At 44.3% G+C, this 23,498-nt stretch overlaps 1 protein-coding gene and 1 long non-coding RNA gene across 3 annotated transcripts in view; both read right to left on the reverse strand.

The window, feature by feature from the left end:
- Window positions 1-13,830, reverse strand: part of SLC22A23 (solute carrier family 22 member 23) — a 110,186-nt gene extending 96,356 nt beyond the window's left edge. Inside the window, exon 1 of one of the 2 annotated variants that reach the window (XM_062617803.1) lies at window positions 13,159-13,830. In XM_062617803.1, the coding sequence (XP_062473787.1) occupies window positions 13,159-13,692 (534 nt within the window). In that variant the 5' untranslated portion in view covers window positions 13,693-13,830. The remainder of the gene's footprint in view (window positions 1-13,158) is intronic. The other variant, XM_062617804.1, reaches the window with a different exon arrangement.
- Window positions 13,831-17,966: 4,136 nt separating this feature from the next.
- The window catches only part of LOC134163199 (uncharacterized), a 71,503-nt gene continuing 65,971 nt past the window's right edge, over window positions 17,967-23,498 (reverse strand). Inside the window, exon 4 of the long non-coding RNA XR_009964617.1 lies at window positions 17,967-22,506. This is a non-coding gene — a long non-coding RNA (uncharacterized LOC134163199). The remainder of the gene's footprint in view (window positions 22,507-23,498) is intronic.

Below are 23,498 nucleotides of genomic sequence, written 5' to 3' on the forward strand. Positions count from 1 at the left end.
TAAGAGTCATAGAAGTAAAGTCTGCTGAGTGCTTGTTACTACAAGCACAACCTGTCACAATTAAGGGCTCTGGCTTGAAAAACACTTGTCCTTGAGAGGCCATAATGCTGTCTGTGGCATCTAAGCGCACTGAATACCCACTGGGAAAAGGCTGTAAGATGCCCACCAAGGATTTGGTTTGTTCTGCCTTCACCCTGACAGCATGGAAAAGTGCAAGGCAGACTTTTTTGTCCTAAAAAGAGCAAAGAGACAGGAACAGATAAGCTCTGGTCCAACACTTGCCAAAAGCCCAGCACAATGAGCCTACAAGAAGGGAGCTTCACACATGCACACTGAGAGTAGGGTTCACAGTCCACTTCCAATGACCGATGCCAGATCACTGCTGAAAGCAAGCAGACCCTTCACCAAACAGTCTGCAGGTGGGTCATAGTTCTGCTCCAACTGCTCTCTGCCTTAGTTTCAGCACAAGGATAACAGAGGGTCATCTGCGTGGCTGCCCTGGAAAGCCCTAAACGAGGCACAAAGCTGCACCCTTGGTACTTCCCTGGCCAGGCACCAGTAGCTGCTCTGCTGGCCCTCACAGACTCTGTCCTGAGGTAGTCTGTGCGGGACCCTGTGTGCATGTACTTCTCCAACATATTATATGCAGCCTCTCAACCCCTACAGAAAAGGTCCCACTTTGGGAGCCCCAGCCTCTACACATCACATACGCCACAGCTTACCACAGCAGCCCCAAACCCCTCCTGGGGCAAAGCCACAGGCTTCCCTGCACACTGGATGGTGATTTCAAGACCAGTAAATGAATATAAGAATTATCATTTGTCACTGAGGTCTGTGTGCATTTGGTCTCATCTTTCTTTGTTCTCTCCTTCCTCCTCCATCTTTTTTATAACGAAACCCTGTCAGTTTTCCCTTCACGGCACTAGCATCCATCTTCTATATAAATACCTCATCTAGTGAGAGTTTAAAAATCATGAGTTCAGATTCTCCTAGAGTGTTAAAAAGAAACAAACAAACCCCCAAACAAACAAAAACCCTAAAACAAACCCAGAACAAAAACACCACAAACCAAAGTTGGTTTTAGAAATAAGAAAATAATAGAAAAATTATGCTTTTCATAACCATGCATGTACCAAAAAGCAAAACAGTCTCCGGGTGCTTGTTTTTCTGGGGGAAAATCTCCAAGTAAGTGGACCAAATGCTACCAAAAATCCCCAAACAAATAGAAAATAAAAAATGTCAGTACTTCTAACATAATACACCTACCACTAATGCCTTCTCCCCAGTACTAAAGTATCCAAGTAGTACTCATAGCATGTCCCTGGACCTGCAGGCTTTGTGTCTCTCCTAGCTACAGCTACAGGAGACCTCTGCACCAAAGGTTTCCCCTAGCTGCTACAAGGGCAAGGCTCTTCTCCCTTTCTTAACAAGAAGCCAAAGATGACACATTGGCAGCATTTTAACATTAAAGAAAGAGTATGAGTTCCAGGAAGTGGTGATGTGGTGCTCAATTCTGTAAGAAATAGCTGTGCAGTTAAACTACACTGAAGAGGTTGCAGAAGACGTACCATCCCAACAGCAACACCTAAATTTGGAGAGGGTTTATTGCTGCAGGTGCCTACTTCCCTCTCAACCATGGCAGCAACAACAGAGCATTTAAACTATTTAACCTTCAAGGTTCAGATTAAAGATGCCTCTCCTCTGAGATCACAGCTAGGCAAAGCACTCCCTGATCTGTATTTCAGTGTCAATAAAGTGTCCTTGAGAACACCTGGCATTTTTTGACCACCAGAAAAAAAAAAAACAAACAGCTGGGTGAAAGTATCAAGAAGGTCACATTTCAAAATGGGGACATTAAGAAGAGTAAAAGAACAAACCGAGTAATCCTGGAAGACTTGAGAAGAAGGTATAAAAATGAATGATTTCCTCTTTCTTTGACCAACCACATTCAGAACCAAACATCTCCAAACTGCACCTTTCCTTACAGTTTCATCAGACACAACTGGACTTACCTGGAAAACAGAAGGGTCATTAAAAATAAAACCAATCAGACAAAACCAAACCACTAGAACAACAACAAACCAGCTATTGAGAGGTTTTGTTTGTTTTCTTTGAACAGCTACTCTAAAAGCCAACACCACCTACACTGGAATGTCTCTACCCATGACTTCTAAGCTCCTTCCTCTCTGTATGATACTATACCTCCAAGTACTGTGTCTATCTAACTTTCTCCAGCTTCATCATAAGTGAATGCTTTTGCTGAAAATCTCCAAGCAGTGCCTGAGTGCTTAGGACCTCTTAAAGATAAATCCTTCTAAAACAAATTTCTACTGAGCAAGTACACATTGGTATTTTGAGGGGTTTATAACCATCTGAGCTTGCAAGAATTTTTACTCAGGCAGCAAAAGAGATGCTGTTGGTACCAGAGTATCATCTTTTGCTCAACATCTGCCTTCTTCCCATTCCCAACAAATCTGGGGTCCCTATTCCAGTACACTGGAACTTGCTAACTCAACAGATGCGAGGATTTGTTCTGTTCAGCTTCTTACCCAATTCATTTCCTTACAGTGGGAACAACATTTTCTGCACTTTTCTTTCTTGGAAACCAGTGAACCATTTCTCACCATGGTAGACACCTGGCAGGGAAACCTGCAGCCCAGGAAAATCACCCATGAACAGCAAACACAAGGTCCTGTACACAGAAACTGTCAGGTTGCTTTAACTACACACATGACCAACCGCCTGGGCAATGTACCATTTAAAAAACAGAGCAAAGAAACTACTCCTGACTACTACCACAAAGCCAAAGGTTTTGAGGACATGGTGAGGGAAGGGAATGGGGAGAGAGGAGAAGGCGTGTGAGCCAGAGGACATGTGTTTAGCAGTCTTCCAAGAAAGATATAATTAGATAGAGCAGTGTTGTAAGAAAGCAGTTTCATGTACCTATGAAAACAGCTTCCAACCCTGCAAAACAGTACAGGATTGCACAAATTTCCCTAATGGTTTCTGAGGTGTAACATAAAGTTGCTAAAATACACCCTTCCAACACACATTTAATAATATGCATGACTTAGCTGTGAAATTTCCACATTAATTTTTGAAGTGCTTTTATTTAGGTCTGGTATTTCAGCCTTACAAATGAAGCACAGAGGCTCAGTGCCACAAGACCACACATCACTGCACAAAAACCGATACGTAAATCGGCACTTCCTCCTGGTTTGCAAACTTCAGCTCCATTGTGAAGATGGGTCACCTAAGGCATGGGTTGTGTCAAGTTGCTTGCAATCAGAGAGGCAGAGATATACTGCCTCCTATATTAACTACCTCAGGGTAACTTAGGCTGTCCCCACTGCACTGTACAGGGTGATGCTATCCTGCTTGCATCCAGTATGCGCATGGTCCCATTACGCCCCTGCCCCCAACCCCGCAGCAGAAACACGGTGCTGACAGAAGATGCATCATCTGCTGGCACCGACCAAAGAGTGCCAGGCAGCCAGACAAGCTGTACTGCACACATCTGTGTGCCCTGTGTCATATCTAAAGCCATTCAGTCACAGCTGACCTGTAAAATCCATCTCCCAGCATGCTGAGATAGCTCAAGCAACGCTGCAATCACAATACAAGACCAAAACTTCAAATATGCAAAAGGTCACAAATCAACTTTGTTTCAGAGCCAGTAAACTAACCTGGAAAAAGACTTCCTTAGCCTATGCCATGAGCAAAGACACCCTCCAAGCTACTCACTGAGAGCATGAGCAGAGTCCCAAGACACTGAGATGCCACCTGAAACACCGCAAAACTGGAAGTTTCATTTGCTCTGCAACTTCGCACTTTAGTCAGTAGCAATTTGCCCTTCTGTTCCCAATCTTGCTCTCATCAGAGATCTGTTTCTTTCCCCACTGGGAGAGGGAAGAAGGAAGTTTGCTAAGTAAATAATCATCACTAATACGCTAACAATTAAAATATGATTTGTTAATCATATGACAGTCTTCTGAATACTCAACATGATTAAATCAATTTTAATAGCATCCCTATACCACCCACTTCTCTCTCACTACTTTTATTTTCAGTAGGAGTTCCCTTTATTCCGAGACATTTTGATCTTCTCCAACCTTCACCCTCCCTAGATTAGTCAACTAACTCGTTTCTCAGCTGATGCAATATGCTTAGCTTTTTCCAACTCCATAATGTCATCTAACATCAAAGAGTTGGGAGATACAACATCTTGCTTGCAGCTTTCATTATGACTATATTCATAATTTTCCAGAGAGCAGGATCAGGATATTTCCATCTGTTTTAAATCTCTGAGCAGCAACTAAATACCTTTTCTACACATATTCTAACATCATTAGGAGCCACTGTCACAAAACTGACTTTAATTTTAAATCTGTTATTTGCTATAAGACCTGTAGCTCTTTGCCTCACTCTGGCTGCATGAAAAGACCAGGAGCAACAATGGCCATCACTTGGACTGACAGACACACACACAGAAAAATGCTTTTTGACTTCCATCCCTCAGATTTCAGCTTACAACCACCTTTATTCTGAACAAGGTGTGTGCTGCTGGGACTGACTTCCCAACCAAACTAAATAAAAAGTTAAACTAGTTATCAAATTTGTTTTTATAACAGATCTAAGCACCATAAATAGAAACCATACACAAACCCCTCCCCACCCCAACATTTTAGTTAAATATTAATGTTTGTTACAACCCAATTACCGAAAACAAGTTAACACTTTGAGGACTGGTGTTCTTCAGGCTGCCAAAACTATGCGTGCATAAAACATACTCCATGTGTGCAGCCTTGAGAGAGCTGACATAATAAAACCTGATTTACTATCTTACTGGGCCTTCTTAAAAATGGGGGGAAACCTTTGAAATGTCAAACATGGCATAAAACTCTGAAATGGAGAAGACTGAAAGAAAAGAGAAGAAAGCCATTTCTCATGAGAAATACTTGCTCAAAGACACCATAGATAAAAAGATCAGACACCTTAATTTTGACACTCAATTACTGCTGCCATGACCCTGCCCTCTCATCATTTGAGGGCTACAGCTATTATAATTCAGGCAAGAAGAAAAGTAGAGGGAGAGGGGAAAAGAAAAGAAAAGAAAAGGGTCTAGTATTAATTCGGAGTTAAGTAAATATTAAGGGGAAAAAGAAAGGAGAATAATATTCCACTTGTTTTACAAATCAAAATGTGAAACTGGTCTGTCAAGCTTGCATTGCTCAAGCAGGCAATGTTTTACACAGCCCTGGGAGACAAAACAAGGGAAAAGGTCTTGCAGTTTAATTTACATTCCCTATCCTTAGTAATATTTGTAGGATGGGCAATAAGACATTGTCTACACATCCATGGACTTTGGTCTGGAGGCCGGGAGGAGACCAGGCAGCTCCAGAGCACTGTAGAGTAACCTGGAGACAGTACTTGAGCCAAAACGAATTCCTCTACAACTGTCTGAAGCTGAAAAACCTTTTCCAGAGAACCAGACCACCCTGCTCTGAAAACAGTGCGCAAGGGTAACTATAAATCACATGCTGCTGGACAGGGTGAACATACTGCTTCCCTGCATCTCACAAATAGCATTCCTGATTCTCCTGGCTTTGCTACTTGTGAATCTAGACAGGCATCCCAGAAAGGAGTATAAGGATATACTCACTTATTTAGTCTTTTTTTCTTGTGTTTCAGTAGGAAAACTAGTATTTGGGGCTCTCCCAAATTAAAAGACAATAAAAATCCTAACAAAGCCCAAAGTATTGCATTTTCTTCCTGGGGAGAAGATGAGTAAAAGGACAAGAACAACTTAAAACAAAACAAAATCCAACCAACCAACCAAACAAAAAAAACGCAAACAAACAAACACACAAAAACAACAAAAAAGGAAAAAAACACCTTCTCCATAGGAGTCAGTCCTACCCAGCCCATCATCCCCAAGCACGTTTGCCCTTGCCTCACCAGCTCACAGGGCAGACAGGAGCTCCCACCCAAACACAGACACACACCACAGCCAGCTGCTGATCCATCTCCCACCACGTGGGAATAGGCACGGGCCTAACTGCATGCTCCCAGCAGGTATGACATGGTCTGGATTGGCGGGAGCTACTCAACATGCACATCAATCATCACTCCCTGCCAGGTTTTATGGGCTGGTGGCACAACAAGCTCCACAGCACCCACATTGGGCAGGGGCCAGAATGACTCCAGCATGGCACTGAGCAGCTATCAGATGCTAACACTGGTTTTGCCTGGATACTTCTGCAACACACCCCAATAACACATTCTGGAAGGAGCCTGAATGTCCTTTCTCCTTCCTTCAGGTCCCTTCCTGCCCCCTTGACTTTAAAAGGGAATTCAGAGTACACACAAGGTTACCCCTGTCAAAAGTCAACTGGAAAAAGAAATATAAACCTAAATTACATTATGAGAGCTAAGCACACATTTAAGAGTTGAGGTGACCACAGCTCAAGAGATGCTCTGAAGGAATTCAGTGCAATAATTGAAAACTCAGCATTGCTGCAAAGCTGCAGCAGCATCTTTCCACAACAGTGTTCTCATCTTCTACACACTGTCTACAGCAAACCCCACTCTTTTCTTCTACAGCAAGATCGCAGCCTAATTAATTCCACAGTTACTTGCGGGTAACCCAACACCAGCCAGGCTGTGCTGCAGAAGAGCAGGAGGAGGAAGGAGTATGAAAAGGAGGGAGTGAGAGCAACTGTCCCAAGCAGGGATGCCAGGCAGCAGAGGGGAAACCAGGCAGAAACAAATAGGCTGACAGGGAAAACAAAAAAACAAGGTACACAGAAGCACTGGATCCCCTTCAGGGTTTTCTAAATTTAGCAGCTCTCTACAATTCATTTAGAAAGCTTAAATTTCAGACTTTGCACCATTAGCATGGCCAAAAGTTTTTTAGTTAAGGAACACCCTAAGCCTACTGCTATTCCAGATATTATTTCATTAAAAAATTATCCCCTTCATGTTTGGCTGGCCTGTAATCCTCATCTCACCATTACCATCAGAACTGGCTCCCAATTAGATGCCTTCCTAAGTGCCAGTTCCCCCTCTTTGACAAATACTTTAAGAAACACATGAGGTCATCTTTTATAATCACACTCTTGTAGCCAGAGTAAGAAGAGGTAAAACTGTTAGAGCACTTTAGAAATTTAGTTTTAGACTGCCTAAACAGCAGGAAATAAACACTGTACCCTGCATCTTCTGCCACAGCAGGGGCAGGGTCCATATATATTTAAACTAAACGACTGAGACACAGGATGTAATAGGGAGTGGAAACGAAAAGAAACAAAATCCCAATCTTTTCAAACATCTCATCCATCCAGGAGGATAAGAAAAGGAAAAGGGCAACTGTTTGACAAACACACAGAAAATGAGGAGTATGAAAGGCTAAATAGCAAGTCTTGGAAAGCAGAGAATGACTTTAAGATACTTCAATATAGAATTACCTTCCCGGAAGATCATTGTTAGTTCTACCAATGCTACAAACTATTTACGGTAGTCTGGAATCAGTTTACTGTATCCAAAGCACATTATTTTAAGGATGATAATAAACATTAGCTCCACAAATATTCCCGCTAGTGAAAAAAAAAAAAAATCCATACCAGATAAAAGCTAAGACTACCTGAGTTCTCATGTCTCATGCTCTTAACCCACTGTTTTCTAGACCAACTGCTTCAGAATTTTTTGTCCCCTACATAAAGTGCAATCCCCCCCCACCCCAGTAAATAAAAACGGTATCTAAGCTCACTGAACAAGTATTTGTAGTCTTCTTGTATCTTACTTGGTTGTCTGAAGCACCAGATAATTGCTGTTTTCAGGCAGGCAGAGGACAGTTCTTCATTCCAGTGAAGTTGCAGGTACTGTTCCCAAAACAGTCATCCCCCTCCTTCATGTCACTCAGACAGAAACTCACCCTGTTATTTTAGGGTGCTGTTCAGCAGCATGCTGATAACCAGGAGGCTCTATCACTGTGTTCTGGGGCCTGCCTGTACACACTACAACTGCAGCAGGACAGGCTGTCAGCTATCCTTACTCCCTCTTTAAGAAGCAGATTTTTCAAGCCTGCAAGCATTCAAACCAGCAACCGCTAACCTTATCAGCTAGCTTGCAGAGGGAAGAGGGAGGAAAAAAAGCTTGGTATCTCTCCCATTGCTGAGGAAACCATAAAAAAAAAGAAGTAACAGAAGTTTGCTCTGGTCTGCTAGTATCTCCAGATACCTCTGACCACAGGGACTCGTTGACCCTTTCACCACCCTTTATGAGCAGAGTTGCTTCAAAGCCTTTTCACAAAGAAATTATGAATAGTCTGTTTGCCCATGGCAAGTATGTGCTTTGCAGGTAACTATATCTCCTTCAGTCTGTACAAGGGAAGCAAAAGCATGGGTGATTATTAGATCCAATTTTGCTGCTTCTGACCCAACTGATGCCCTGGGTACAACAGCTGGAGGTTTTCATTGATCTGGGACTAGACAGAAGCCAGTCAGCTGGGAACCAACACTGACAAGACAAACCCTGGCAGTTGCAGGTAAGAAAGGGAAGCATCAGCATTTCTGAAGTCTCCTTGCAGAGACCAGCCAGTTGGAGGATATGCAGAAACAAGTGAGATGCCAGGTAGAAATAGGAGGTAAGGATGGCACAGCTCTTATTTTGGGATGGACTTTGTCAGAGTTGTCGTGGTTTAAGCGCTAAATCCGAAACAAAGTAATCCCTTCAAATTAACTAACATCTATATCCTGAAAGTCCACTTTAAATGCATGCCTATCCCCTACACCAAGAACTATCACACCAAAAGCAGTGCCAAATTTATCATCACACAGATTTGTTTGTTGCACCATTTCTGGCTACTTGCAGATACCTGCCATAAGCCCGTGAGGCAACACCACGGTCTTGGGCACGTGCCACTGCACAGAGCCATTTTACTTCATTAACCCAGCAGAAAAACAAGGAAAAAAATAAATTAAAAAGTATTTAAAGAAGAGTTTTCTACCAGGTCAGCGAGCTAAAGCAACCGGAGGTATATCCAGGAAGTGCCAGAACTGCCATAAAAGCAAGAGAAAGAAAGGCTGACAGGGCACAGATATCTCCCCTTGAAGAAGCAAAAAACATCACATCATAACCCAAATCAATCCAAGTTCACACCAAGACAGCACTGCTGCCAGACCTTTTGGCTCTCCTGAATTAAGTTCCACTTTTTTTGCAAGTACAATTCACTACAGGCTAAGCCAAACTGGCACAAGAATGATTGAACCAGTGGCAAACAGGTAAAATGATGGCATGTTACTTGGGAAAGAAGATGACTCAACCCAAATCAAGTGGGAAGTTGAGAGCCAAGAGAACAGCACTGCAGCAAAATAAGGCATCTGGAGCAGAAAAGCAGCCACAACAAGAATTCCCTTGTGACAAGACATGAAATATTATTACATAATTGCTCTGGGTGATTAAAATGCAGCCTTCAACTAACCACTTCCCTCTGTGCCACCCCCAAGAGGTAGAACGATCTGGAACACTGCGGATGCCCACAGAGGGATGCTGTGCCATCAACCTCTGCAATTTAATCAAGCTTCGGTCCTTGCCCATCATCAGCTTTTGGGGTACATTATACAAATCAGCATCCAGAACAACAAACCACCCCACCACATAATGCAATCGAACACAATGGACAGGTCATCCTAGTAACAGAAGGAAAAAAAACAGCAACCATCAGTCCCGTAACCAAGAGCTTCCGTGAAAACTTTGCCCCAAGATTACAGCTGGCTTTGCATATGGGCAGAAGAGCCAGGCACTAAAAAAGTTAACGAGAGAGTTAGAGAAGTCCCTGCTAAGTACACACTCCAGCTTCCTGCAAGGCTTCACGGCTATGTATGTTGTCATTTTGTTGCGTATTGCGTGAACACTAATAACTTACTTGAAGCACCACTTTGCAAATGGGTAAAGTAGGACCTCAGGGTTCCCCCAAGGCAAAAAAAGGGACAGTATTTCTCAGCATCCTTTCTTTGGACAGTGGCAAGATACATGGACCATTTAAGACAGGGCTGGTCTTTTTATTAGCCTTTTGCCTAAAAGCTAGTTCAGGCTACATCTCTCTCAAACAATACACATGAACTATTCAGAGCAGTGTGATAATGGTGATATTGTGATAAAGAATAGATGAAAATCCTCAAAGAAGCATATAGCAGTGAAAAAGCCTTACAAGTGAATAGTCCTCAAAGAAGATATTTATGTACAAACCAAGTTAAAGTCCAAGATTTATGTACCAAGTCAGGACATTAGCTTAGATGGATGATTTAATATGGCCACTGGAATTCCTGTGGTTAAATTATGCATCTGACCTCTTCACTATATGTATTTCAACAGTGTTAAATAATAAGCGGTACTTCCTTTATTACCATTTCCACTTCTAATGACTGGCAGCACTATAAAAAGCACCGTTCCCAGTGACCCAGCCAAGGAGGTCAGGATAATGGCAGCACCTAGCATGGCAATGCCACTCTCCATGAAAGATGCAAGGCCACTCCTGGCTCCAGCAAAGCCTTAAAGACAAGCAGGGCTAAGCAAAGCACACAGCAGAGCTGGAAAATCTTCATTCCAATAATCCCAGCAGGACAAAGGATGGGAGCAAATGGGCACCATGGAAGGGAGAACTGAGAAAGCCTGGGCAGAGAGACAACATCTGATGAAGGTCTCCATTAAGAGAGAGGCTATAGAGATGGTGAAACTTAACTCAGTCAAAGGACAGCTATCTGCCCCTGAGGAACCGGGCACAGTGAAGTCTCATGTGCATGTACATCAACAAAATGCAGAGCAGGAAATATGCTTTGTGCTAAATGACCACAATTGTTTCATCATTTCTGCAGACAAAGCAACGATGGAGCGTTCACCAGTGATTAATCTGGACCGCTGAAGATGAGAACAACGGGATTTACTGGCCAAACAAAAGTGCATTTTTTATTAATATACTTTTGGCTCTCTTTATGATATTTCAATATAACCCCTGGCTACTACACAGATGAGTCTACATTAGACTAAGATTTAATAAAACTGTCTTTAGAAAGATGAGAACATTGCACAATCCATTACAGAAACAAATGTATTTTTGAGGGGAGTTAAGAGAGATCTGAACATCCAGTCTTCTGAATTCATCCAGGGCAGCTCTTTCACACAAAGGACAGCGAAGATGCATGTAACAAGAGGCAGCAGTTACAAGAATTGCTCCCACAGTATCAGAGCTCTTGAGGGTTTATATGAAAGTAAGCCCAAATTAAGCTACATTGACATTCTGCCTGGGTTTTTCCTCTTTTTTTCTTCACTGAGATACAAAGAGACAGCACAGCCACTCAGAAAACACCCCAAACAAAACCAAAGCACGAACTAAGGCGGAATCCTGACCCCAAGAAAACAATCTTATTATAATTAGATGGGATTACAAATCAAAGCCAGAAAAGATGCCAAGTTTTTGGAAGCAAGCCTACAACAAAAATAAAAGCTCCACATTGGAAAAACCCATAGTCTCAAAAGATGATTATTATTCTTTCTAATAGAAAACAAGACAGCAGAGACCACAGATGTTTATTTACCCCTTAAAATTGATCTGCCCTTTACTGCAAGTTCTTCCAAAGAACACTTTTTTTATTATTCTTAAAGAAGCATGCACGATGGCAAACTTAACTCTCCCTTGACCTTTTGTGGCCAACTTGACAACGACCTTCAAAAGACTCCACCATTTAAAAAGAATTTTTTCTTGCAGTTTACACTAAAAAGAAACATTTCAAGATTTTTATTATTTTTTTTTCACACTTTAGCTTCAGTGTTAAACCCTAAAGTATCTGAATAGCTCTGTCTCTGGTTATAAACAGAAAAAAATCTGCCTCTCTTAAATGTCAAATTTCATTATACACTTCTATATCACAAACCACTCAAGTCCACCCTGTGCCAGTGTTTTTCTCAAGAAAGGAGCATTCTGGATTTAAGGTTTTGAGGGATTTGTGTTACCTGCTTTTCCTCTGTTGCCCGTGCTTTCAAGGGACACAAAGAGAAAACAGAATGATTTTCAACAATTAAATGCAAATGTGTGCCAGTTACCCAAAGCACAATCATGCCAGTCATCTGATTATCACGGTGTTTCTTTCTCCCAACTAGATAAACACAGTTAATACAAAACACTGCCCCCAGGTAGGAAGTTATTTTTGACGATCTTAGGAGGGGGTCTTGAGATTAAAGGAACTATTTTCCTGGTGTAACAGTTTCATTTTAGATTTCCAGGAGCTCCAGCTGCCCGTTCATACCAAAGAGGCCCATCCACAGGCGGCAAGGCTTTCACAGCACTGGTACCACACACAAACCAAAGCTTTCAGGTGAAAAGGCTTTTTTTCTTTCTTGTTTTCCATGCACTACTCAGCAAATATGAAGTAAGAGCAGAAAGCAGCGCAACCCTGCTCACTAGAATTTTTCCACCTTAGCTATTAATGTTAGGCAACACAAAACAGAGCAGCATGCGCTTCTGCCTCTGGAATACAACAACTTGTGTGAGACATTCCTTCCTTTATTGTTCTACTGAAACAGTTATGAAGAGAAAAAGTAAACAAAGAGAATTCAGTAGAACTTTGTCTCATTTTCCTCCCAACAGTGATCATCTCATCAGCTTCCCTAAAATTCAACCTGGTTTTTTGGTTTGTACGCCTGCATTAGTACACTTGCACAAAGATGAGGGATATCACCAGCAGAGCCTTCTCCACAGCTCTTTCCCCTCACTCTGGCCCACAGAGCCTTTCTCACAGACACCCATGCCCAGGACAGGGCAGCTGCCATTGCTGGGATCTCAAAGAGCCACCAAGAATCCCAAATCAGAACTTCCAGCTCAGTGCCGCAACCAGCGCCCAGGTAACAATGCCACGGGATGGACACCTGGAGTGACACCCTAGGAAGGAAACGACTGCAGGGACGTGAGATTTACTCCCAGTTGGAAAGGTAACCTACAGGGCACCTGACCTACTCGGCGGCCGCACAAACAGACAGATCCGCATTGTGTCCAGCTGCTTCCTTCATCTTGGGATGAACGGGGTGCAGAGTGGGGCCAGGGTAGGGCAGAGGGGGTCCGCGAGGGCATGACAGGGTGGAGGGGCTGAGGGAAGCCGCCTTTCTCACCTTGCTCACGACGTTCTGGACGAGGCCGGCTCTAATGCGGTAGTGCCACTCGTGGCAGTCGCACTCGCTGGCGTTGCCCCCCGCCGGGGTGGGCAGTCCGGGCGGCGGGAAGATGCTGCCGTTATCGCTGCGGTTGGCGTGGCTCGGCGCCAAGGACACGCTCCAGTTGCCCTGCCCGTCCGCCTCCCGGCACCAGAAGTCAGGTTGGTCCAGGAGGAAGGAGTCCGAGAACTTGCTGAAGCCGATGAAGAGTGCTGGGACCCAGGTGAGCAGCACCAGGGCCCGTTGGTACCTGCCGCCTAGCCCCCCGAGGAAGGGCAGCACAGAGCCATCGTAGTCGAGGAGCAGCGGGCTGCAGGCGGCGGCGGGCGGCGATGGCACCGGCACCGCCTGGATCTCGGCCCCGGCGGAGCCCGCGGCGGGCGGCCCCGGGGGAACGGCGGCGCCCCCTCCTCCGGCTCCCGGCACCGAGCCGTTCTCCTCCGGCAGCGGCCGGCCCCCGCCGCCCGCCTCGCGGCGCCGGTCTATCGCCATCCAGCTGTCCGGGGGGGCTCACATAGGGGGGAGCTGGGGCAGCCCCGGCTCCCTCGCGAGTCCTTCCTTCCTTTCTTCCCTCCCTCTCCTCCACGCACACACACACACCTTACAACGTAATATATTGCACACACGCTCCTAGCCGGACCCGGCAGGAGACGGATGAAGGGAGGGGGGGAAGGGAAGGAAAAGAGGGGAGGAAGCAGAGGGGCGAAGAAAGGGGGAAGAACCGAGCCCCTCGCTCGCTCCCTTCCTCACCCGCACCCTGCGGCCACGAACCGCTGCAGCTGCCAGCGGTGCCCCCCCTCCCCTTGCCTGTGCGTCAAGCTGCACTCATCCCAGCTCTCCCTTCCCCCCTCCGAGTGGCACCACCGAAAATAAAAGGAAGGATCCAGCCGGATCCGAGCATGCAACGGGCCAAAGGAGAGGGGGAGAGTAGAAGTGGAGGGAGAAAAGGAAAAAAGAAAAGCCACCACCACCACCACCCTGCTAACCAAAGCCTGCAACAACAAACCAAGCAAAACCGGTGCAGCAAGGCTCTACGAACACGCCTCCTCTCCCGGTTTTGGTGGTGAGGAGGAGGAGGAGGGAGCAGAGGGAAGGCAAAGGAAGGAGGAGAGGAAAATAACAGCTCCCGACGCGGCTTCACCGTTTCCCGCACAGCTAAGGGTCCCCCTCCGGCCGCGGCAGCAGTGGCGGCGGCAGCCCCCAGCACCCCCCCGCCGGCCCCTCGCAGCCCCGCGTCCCGCACATCTGTCTCCGCAGCAAGGGGCCCCGCCGGCCTCTCCGCGGCCCGGGCTGCGGGGACCGACACCGCCGTGCACCTCCCGCGGCAGCCCGCTCACTCGCCGATCCGACCCGCGCCGTGCCGCCGGCGGCACCTCTAGAAGCGGACAGCCGGCCCGACCCCTCTCCCTCCGCCTCCCCGTAGCCCCCACCTGCCGGCCCGGTTCGGCCCCGCAGCCACCGCCCCCCGCTCCGCCCCTCGGTGCCGGGCGGCCGCACCTGCTCCCGCCGCACCGCGCAGCCGGCCCGGCCCGGCCCCCTCCAGGGACCCGCCGCGGCCGGGGGCGGGACGGCGCCGCGGGGCGGGGAGGGAAGAGAAGGGAGGGAGGTGCGGGGCCGGACTCCGCGCCGCCTCGTGGCCGCGCTCGGCCGGCGGGCCGGGGCAGGTACTGGAGCGGGTAGGGGTCTGGACGGGGTGAGGGCCGGGGATGGAGGGAGATGCACTGGATCTGCAGCGCGCTCTTATTTCCATATCAATTATTTAGCGGTATGGCTTTAATAATGCAGAGCAGCTACGGCTGGCGGAGCTGGAGGCACCGCGGCGGGAGCAGCCAGTGGGGACTGACGGGAGGAGGCCGGAGAGGGGACAGACCTGCGGGGAAGAACCCGCAGTTGAAGGGAGCGTTTGTGAGATCTGGAGCAATGCGAGATGTGCCTGTGTTGCTTCAGTTAGCCTGTGAAATTAGTACCCAGTTAAAAAATCATATCAACACCTTGCTTTAATTGTGAAACAGACATTTCAAATTTGTGAAGGTTATTTTTACATTAAGCTAAATTTACTTCAGTGTGTAAATGTCTCCAACTATTTTCTTCATGAAGTATAGCCCATGCATTACTGAACCGAGCAGTTATGTTTTTCCTTTGTGAGAAGGGAATGAGAGACAACAGATCGATATATGCTTCTGCACATCAACATGGCTAGTGAGCAGAAGATACTTGCATGCATTAGAAGAGGACTGGCATCATTACTGAGTATAAATGGAAGAGCAAGTTGCTGGTGGATTTTCATTTACTTGAGCCAGTCTCTGTGAGACAGTACTGTACATCTTCTTCCCTTTAGCTCCTTTTCTTACACAGGACACCAAAAAGGTTTCCAATCTACTGCTCGGTCTGGATCCCTTCTGTAGGGCTTTCCTCAGCACTGCTCAGGGGGATGCCCAGCACCAGAGCAGCCCAACAGCCTCCCCAGAGGTTTATGGAATCAACCAGGCTGGAAAAAAACTTTAAGATCATCAAGTCCAACTGTTACCCCAGGACTGCCAAGACTACCACTAAACATAGGGCCTCATCTAAATGGTTTTTGAACGCTTCCAGGGACACTGACTCCACCACTTCCCTAGGCAGCCTGTTCCAATGCCTGATCACCCTTTTTGGTGAAGAAATTTTCCCTGATACCCAGTCTAATCACCCCTGTTACAGCTTGAGGCTGTTACCTCTTGTTCTATCACTGGTTATTAAGGGAAAGCAACCAGTCACTTCCTCACTTGATCTGCCTTTCAGATAGCTATAGAGAGTGATAAGGTGTCCCCCCCCCGGAGCCTTCTCGTCTCCAGACTAAACAACCCCAGTTCCCTCAACTGTTCCTCATAAGACTTGTGCTCTAGGCCCTTTACCAGCTCCATTGCCCTCCCATCTGATCTAAATACTCCTGGGTGAAAGGAGAACCTGGTGCTCCCTGCCTAGGAAAGTCTTCTCCTTCTCTTCCTGTGTTGCAGCACCCTTTTACATCTGATGACTGTTATCATGTCCCTGTGCCATGTTTTCAATGTGACAAGTAGCTGTAATTTGTCCTCTTCTGCTGTCTTCTTGGCTAGGGATTGCCTTAGCTCTCTGGTTTCCCATCAGCTGCTGCCTGCTGTGCCCCAGCCTTTGTGTGTACAGGGAGTTAACCCTGCCTGCCAGAACAGCTCCTTTCTTCTCAGTCACATTCTTTGTTTTCCAAACAATTTTTTAGGAATATTTTGAATTCTAATTTCATCTTTCAGTGTACTTGCAGTTGCCCCCCAGTTAATGCCATCTCTGAAGGCTGCTAATGAAACATCCAGGACAGACCCTTTTGGAATTGAATCTATAATCCCATTTGCCAATAAACCACTGACAACTGTGCTTTCCACAGTTTTGTATCCAATGCCCACATTTTTCACATAAATTGAGCTCACTCATTAATGACCGAATGTGCAGAGCCTACTCAAGGCACAGATGACTGCGGCCCTTGCTCCTTTTTCCCATAAAAAGCCCATTCTTCTATTGCCAAAGGAAATTTGCCCAAGCTTATCCCAACTTCATGCTGACAAGTCCATGTCAATAGTTGCTTATCTCATTGTTTCCTTCTATCTGTTTACAAATAATGTGTCTATTTCAGGCTAGAAAAGCCAAGCCTATTTCTAGGTGTTTTTAGGGGGAAAAAATGGATGCCTGGACGGTTTCTTTCTTCTTTTTAAATGCCCTTTTTAAAGATAGGGACCAGTTTTGTCTTTTTCTATCTGCAGGGTCCTTGGCCTCCTTCCCTGACATTTCCAACACTGTCTGAACCACTTCCTTCTGTATGTCGGCATGAAGTCCAGCCAGCCAGTTGGCTTGAACACCTCTAAGTTATTCAAGTACCCCTGCAACTGGTTCTGTCCCAGTCCAGGCTGAAACCTTATTCCCTTGTCATTCACATATGTTATGTCAATCACCTGATTATAAGTGATCTCTTTCATCCAAGCCAGATGCAAAAAAGGCCTGAGCCACTCCTGAGACTTCTCAGCATCAGTCAATGGCTTTCTCTCGCTGATGAGTAATCCACTTGCTTTTGACTTCCTCTTACCACTGACGTACTTGCTGAATGACTTCTTGTTACTTGAGATGCTCTTGCTAGTTAAGTCTTATCTGTCGTACTGGCTTTTTTGTGTTTGTCCCCATCTGCTCTTGCTAGGTGATACTTCTGTACTCACCCCATGGAAACCTGATCCACCTTCTCTGTGCTTCCTTTTGTGAGCTTGTGATTTAGCCTGATCAGTTGCTTCCTAGCTTTCCTCAACTTCCTCGTTGAAGGGGTTGTCTGGGAAAGGTCTTCTAGAAACTCCCAGCTACCACTTGCTGTCTTTCCCACAAAAAGGAAAAGGCTGTGGCATGGGCTGGGATTGGCAGGGAGAAATGGAGAGGAGAAAAGGACTTTGGGAACAGAGGTCTCAAGTTGAAGTTCTGAAGAAAGGTAAATTTGACTGAAGAAAGCAAAGAATTGAAAACCTGGAAGAGATGGGAGGGAAAAGAAGAACCCTTAGAGAGGGAAGTATTCATACTGTGAATGAGTAGACCTGTAGAAACAAAGTCATACAGTACAACAAAAAGCCCATAACAAGAGGTGACAACCCTTACTCAAGCTGATCAAACATTTTCATCCAAAAAGCCTTTTGTGGGCTGCTCTGACACCCTGAGATTTAGATGGAACTGAAAAATTTTAAAGGTAGCATATTCCTGAGTGTTACATATTTTTACATAGTAAAAGTTCTCCCATCCTTGAAATGGTGATCCTCGAGAGACTCTTTCTGAGTACAAGCAAGTTGAGGATAAAAACATAAATACATTTGTAGTAGTTAAGAAATAAATTTTTGATGAAATAAGTACTACTGAGGCAAAACTTCACAGAAAAATACCTCCCATAATAACAGAAATGTCTTTACATATTCTTGTGAAAATTGGTTTTGTTTTGAATGAGGAAATGAGATAGACTCGAAAGTGGTATTCCATCTGCATGGTGGCTCCTACACATGGGTAAATGATGAAGCTAAGATTACAGAGCTTCTCTCTAGTTAAGAGAGCTTCTCTCTCCTGTGCAAGGGACGCTAACAGTCCCTTTGACCTCAGAGAGGAGACATAGGATCTTTGCAATGCTTCTTCACTAGGAAAAAAAAGATAGCATTTAAAAGGGAAGTTGCCTTTAAGAAGAGAACGAATCAATGTCCTTTGGTGTATTTTTTACACATTTACAGAGTTACATTAAGAAAATTGCGTACCATTATAACCTGGATCCTCAATAGTTTGGGGAAGAGGAGCAGAAAAGACGGCTTTGGTTTCCTCTGAAAGGAGCAGTTTGACCCCTGCTGGAACAGGGAGCGGGCAGCCTCGGAGCTGGGGACATGACAGCAGTGGAAACTGGTGAACTTCGCCCAGTTGCAGAGCAAGCCTTCCATTGCAGAATGGGTATCCCGTCTGTCAGCACCCCGCCACAGCTCAGAGGATTTGAAGCCAGGACCCAGAGAAATGTTTACAAAGAGAAGGAGGGGTGGGGGTGGAAATAAAAATCAAGCTTCCTTAGCTTTAGTGTTAACATTTCCAGATTCTCGGAAGGCCAACCACAGTACTTCGAAGAGCTCCTAGTTAAATTCCTGGTTTATGTGGAATTTATGCAACCACCTCATTCCACGTAACAACAGCACTAGCTGTATTTTATTGTTTCATGGGATATATGCTTACCTTTTTTGTCTAAAGCTATCCTGTTCTGTAGAGGTGAAATTATGACAGTGCAATAAACCAAAGCTACTTGGTACACAGATTGATAAATAAAATCACCTCTTGGAATGCAGACTATTCATATTCTGGAGAAAAGCACAATGTCTTCATAAGGCCACATGGTATTCCAAGTTGGAAAGGATCAAGAGGTCTCTAGTCCCACCACCTCCTTTCATACCAAGATCAGCTATGAGGTCAGATCAGGATGTGCAGGGCTTTATCCAGATATTGCAGGGGATTTTCAGCTCAGGAGGGCCAGGTGAGTACTGTGAGAGCTAGATGTGAGGCAAGGTAAATAGAAAGAAAGAGGAATAAGCTGAAAATGTTAAAAAGGACTAAGCCACTTAGGGAACAGGTGGAAAAGCCTGTACTTATTTCATTGTGTTCTCCTCTGATCCTGACTGAACCAAAGACATCTGACTTTCCCCATTCTTCTGATGTCAGCAAGTGTTAGTGAAACTCACTGGCAAAATGTTCTGTCCCTCCCTGATGCTGATTCAAATAGAAGATGACAACCTATTACTTGTGTCATTTACTCTGCTGGCAGAGGTCTGTACACCATATGGGGAGGGATGCAACAGGGGAAGGGTTCACATCCCTTGTCTGCTGGGGATGAATGTGATGGGGAATGTGAGTGGGTTCATTTATTGTCTCAAAACCAGAGAAAATTAGTTATACACTAATTATTGGAAAAGATGATAGATGTTGCAAAGTCAAGCAATCCAACACTGGTAAATGCTGTAAATCAGATTGCTTGGGCAATGTTAATTTGTGCCCCAAATCTTGTGCACCTGTGTTCTGATGCAACTTTTAATTAACAGTGCACTTTGATGCAACCTATAATTACACTATTATGTACAATTTTTCTTGCAATCCCCTGACTTATTCAGTAAAAAAAAAAAAAAAAAGTAAAAAAAAAAAATAAATAAAGATGACCACTTAAGCCCTGATTCTCAGCAGGATTTAGGCACTTAAAATACCTTTGAGAATCTGGGTCTTAATGAGGATCAATTCAATATTTTGTTTTCTTCTTGTTCAGTATGGAGCCCCATGACTTATTTAATGCACTATCTATCTTCAAACCCTGCTCTCAAGAACGAATGATTAATGTCCTCATGGGATTTCTTATAATTCTCCCTTATGAAGTATCCAAGTGTTTTGCAGATATTAATGCATTTATTTTCACAGTGTCTCCATAAGGGGAAGGTTACTTTCTTTTCATATTGGGAAACTCAAAGGCGATGGGTTAAGGTGAAAACCATGAAGTTTTGAGTATTTGCAGCTCCTAGCAGTTTAGCATTCTTGAGTGTGGTGCAGCATTTCGTATTTTCAAAGCACAGCTCCTATTCGCAACTGTGAATGTGCAGTGCTTTTATAAATCAGACTCCAGAGTCTCAAGGCAGTCACTCACAGAATGAGACCAATGCAACTAGAATAACATCATACGGTGTTTTGAGGAAGAGACATCACTCTTCATCACACACACAGAAGCCTGACATCACTCTTGGGCAAAATGATGGAATAGCTGATGAAGCAATGAATTAGTAAAGAATTAAAACTAGGTAAGATAATTAAATCCAGTTAACCTGGATTTAAGAAAAATAAACTTTGTCACACCGCCATTTTTTTATTGTTTTCTTTTGTAATGAGATGATTATGAATTTGGTCAATGGAGACAATGAGCTGGTGTAGACTGTTAGTGACTGTACAGTAAGAAAGATAAACCCAAGGTAGTTCTACCCTAACTTGGTCCAGGTTGTGAACAGATGTTATATTCTGGACACAGCAGTGCCACCAGAAGAATTTACATCCACCAGCTGCTTGTGACCATTTCCTAGCTAGAAATTAGTTCCCCTTCCAATCTGCCTGCAGAGCAGCTCCTCCATGCACCCCATACTTTACAGTCGGGTAAATGAGTGAAGTTCACTCAGACCAGCAACTCAAATTGCATAACCTTGTCCTGATCATTTTTCTTGAGGGGGGTTCAGGAGCTTTTCCAGATACTTCTATACCTGCCAGCAGCCAGACCATTGACTTTCTAAGTAATGAATTTAATTCTCTGAAGAAACAGTGACACCCCTTACACTCTTCTTCCAGTCTCCCACCTCATTTGTGAGTCATCCACCTCTACAATTAACAAAACAGTCTTGTATAGGGAACAGCCTTCTTTGCAGTAAGGTGACCCACATGTGAAGCAGGTCTATCCTGTTCACTGAATAAAGCAAGCACTCAGTGGAAAAAAACAGTAGGTAGTCATGTAATTAAAGGCTTTTCTTACTGTACATACATAAATATTATACACCTTATATATATGTATGCATGTATAACACATAGGCAGTATGTGAACACACAGAGAGGCCAAATTAGATTTACACAAGCTACTTTACCTTGTGTAATTTCTGTCTTTCAAGTGCTTAATTTTGCATTCTTCGTGGTGTTTTAATGTAGGCCTTTTTCTCTGCATGTATACATTAAAACAATGCAAAACCCCTAATGAGTGCTTACATAAGACAAGTTCTACAGTGTGCATAATTTTTAGACAGAGATTGTTTGAATACCTTAATGGAATGTAGTGTAATCAAGTAGGAATAATCAAGTAGGAATTAAGTCAGTCCAGTGGCTTTTTTATTCTAAAGAGATCTTCAAATACTAGAATTAAATAAATTAAATTAAATGAACAATTAAATTAAATTAAACAGGCTTTGAGCTGGATTTCTGCTTCAAAAGACCAAAGGCTCTAACAGCATTCATTTTAAATTCCCTTGGTCATAAGATGGTAGCCAAACATCTGATGTTGAAAACTCACTTAGTGCAAATATATGTATATTTTCTGCATCCTCCTCTAAGGCTGCTGACAGATTCTTAACAGAAATAGTGTGACTGGAATAGCAATACTTAGTTCAGGAGCAAGATGGGTGGATTTTCACCTATAATGGGAGTCACAACCTGCTCCATGCAGATGCTTACTGTCACTTTTACTGTATAACCGGGTTTCTAAAGATAAAGCAAAAACCAGAAAGCACCTAAGATATTCCTTAAGAATTATCAGAAGAAAGGAATCAGGACCCCCTGAAGGAACTCAGTGACTCAGGGAGAGTCCTCAGACAGATAACTTACACCTTACATACAGACTAACTGTGGAAGCACGTGTATATACTATAGAAAATATCCAAATAAATGTAAGGATGGCAACTCAAAGCCTAATTGCCTCAAATGTATGAATCACCAAATTCCAATCTTGCAGGACCTGACTGGAATATTTAATAAAAATTGAATCCATACTCAAGAACCTTATTTTCACATGTAATATTTTCCCTTGATAATTTTTTTCCTTTACACCTGGATAAGAGACATGCTCGGTGAGGAGTGTTTCTTTGCATGCCTGCTCCTATATTGTGTGTGCAAACTCAGGCTCACCTAGTGTACAGACAGTTTTGTCATGAGTCTGTGCTTACATGGGCTGGGAGCAAGCTTCAAGGTACAACAGTGAGTCTTGAGAACACCATCCCAAACTGGATGTTACCTGTGGAGAGGCTAAGAAGGGGCAAAGTCTTTATTAAGCTATGCTTGTGTAGGCATGTAATGCTGACATAACTACATTCATCTATTTACATGTTACTTGGCATTCACTGCTGCTTGCACCCTGCTAGTCATGCTCACAGTTGGCCTAGACGATCATTTTAGGTCTCTTCCAACTAAACTATTCTGTTCTTTATCACAGATGGGAATTACTGGGATAACGTGCACAGGCCTTGCTCACTTAATCTGCACAAGCGTGGCCCTAGGTACTCTCTCACTACCTGTCAACAGCAGGCACCTGCACCAGTGGCTCACAGCTCAGCTCATGGTTCTCCTAAAGAAATCCTTTCAAAAATTTCAAGAAGAGCCTATTCTCTACTCTCTGCTTACAAAACAAGTGTGGCTGTGCGCATATGGTTTAGGAGGGAAATAAGAGCATTAATTAGTTCAAGTTGGAGAAAGAGCATGTTGATTTTGCTCAAGAAAATTGTTATCAAACAAAATAATGGCCTCAATAACAAAAGGGAAAGAAAGAGGTTGGGGAAAAATCATAACACAATATTTAATATTTTTGTTGTACTTTCTATTGAAGATTTGAGAGGTAAGGGCCTTGTATTGCTAGAGTTAAACAGTTTGTAGCTACCTGGAACCCAGGCCAGCTTGTGCAAATAGAGCTCTGCAGTGCGGTCAGCCCAGCAGACTTTGTCTTTCCAAGCATAACCGCTGATTTATACTTTACCCCACAAAGGTCAAAACTCCCTTTACAGCATGTTAGTAATGTTGTCTCAAGCTGTTAGACTTTGCCTTAGAAATACCAAGTACTTCTTTCATAATGGCTTTTTTTAATCTGATTTTATGCAGCCTAAAATCAAGGAGTCCGTGGACTTTTGAAATTAAGAAAAAAAAAATAGAGGAAAAGGAAGGGAGATGGCTCCCTTCATTCATCCAATGGGCTCTGTTTTACACCACTAGACCTCCAGGACCTGCTGCATCTGAAGTAAAGAGTG

Source organism: Pezoporus occidentalis, unplaced genomic scaffold (genome assembly GCF_034315485.1).
Source record: "Pezoporus occidentalis ecotype Australia unplaced genomic scaffold, CSIRO_AGI_Poc_V1 ctg2, whole genome shotgun sequence".
Classification (NCBI taxonomy): Eukaryota; Metazoa; Chordata; class Aves; order Psittaciformes; family Psittacidae; genus Pezoporus; species Pezoporus occidentalis.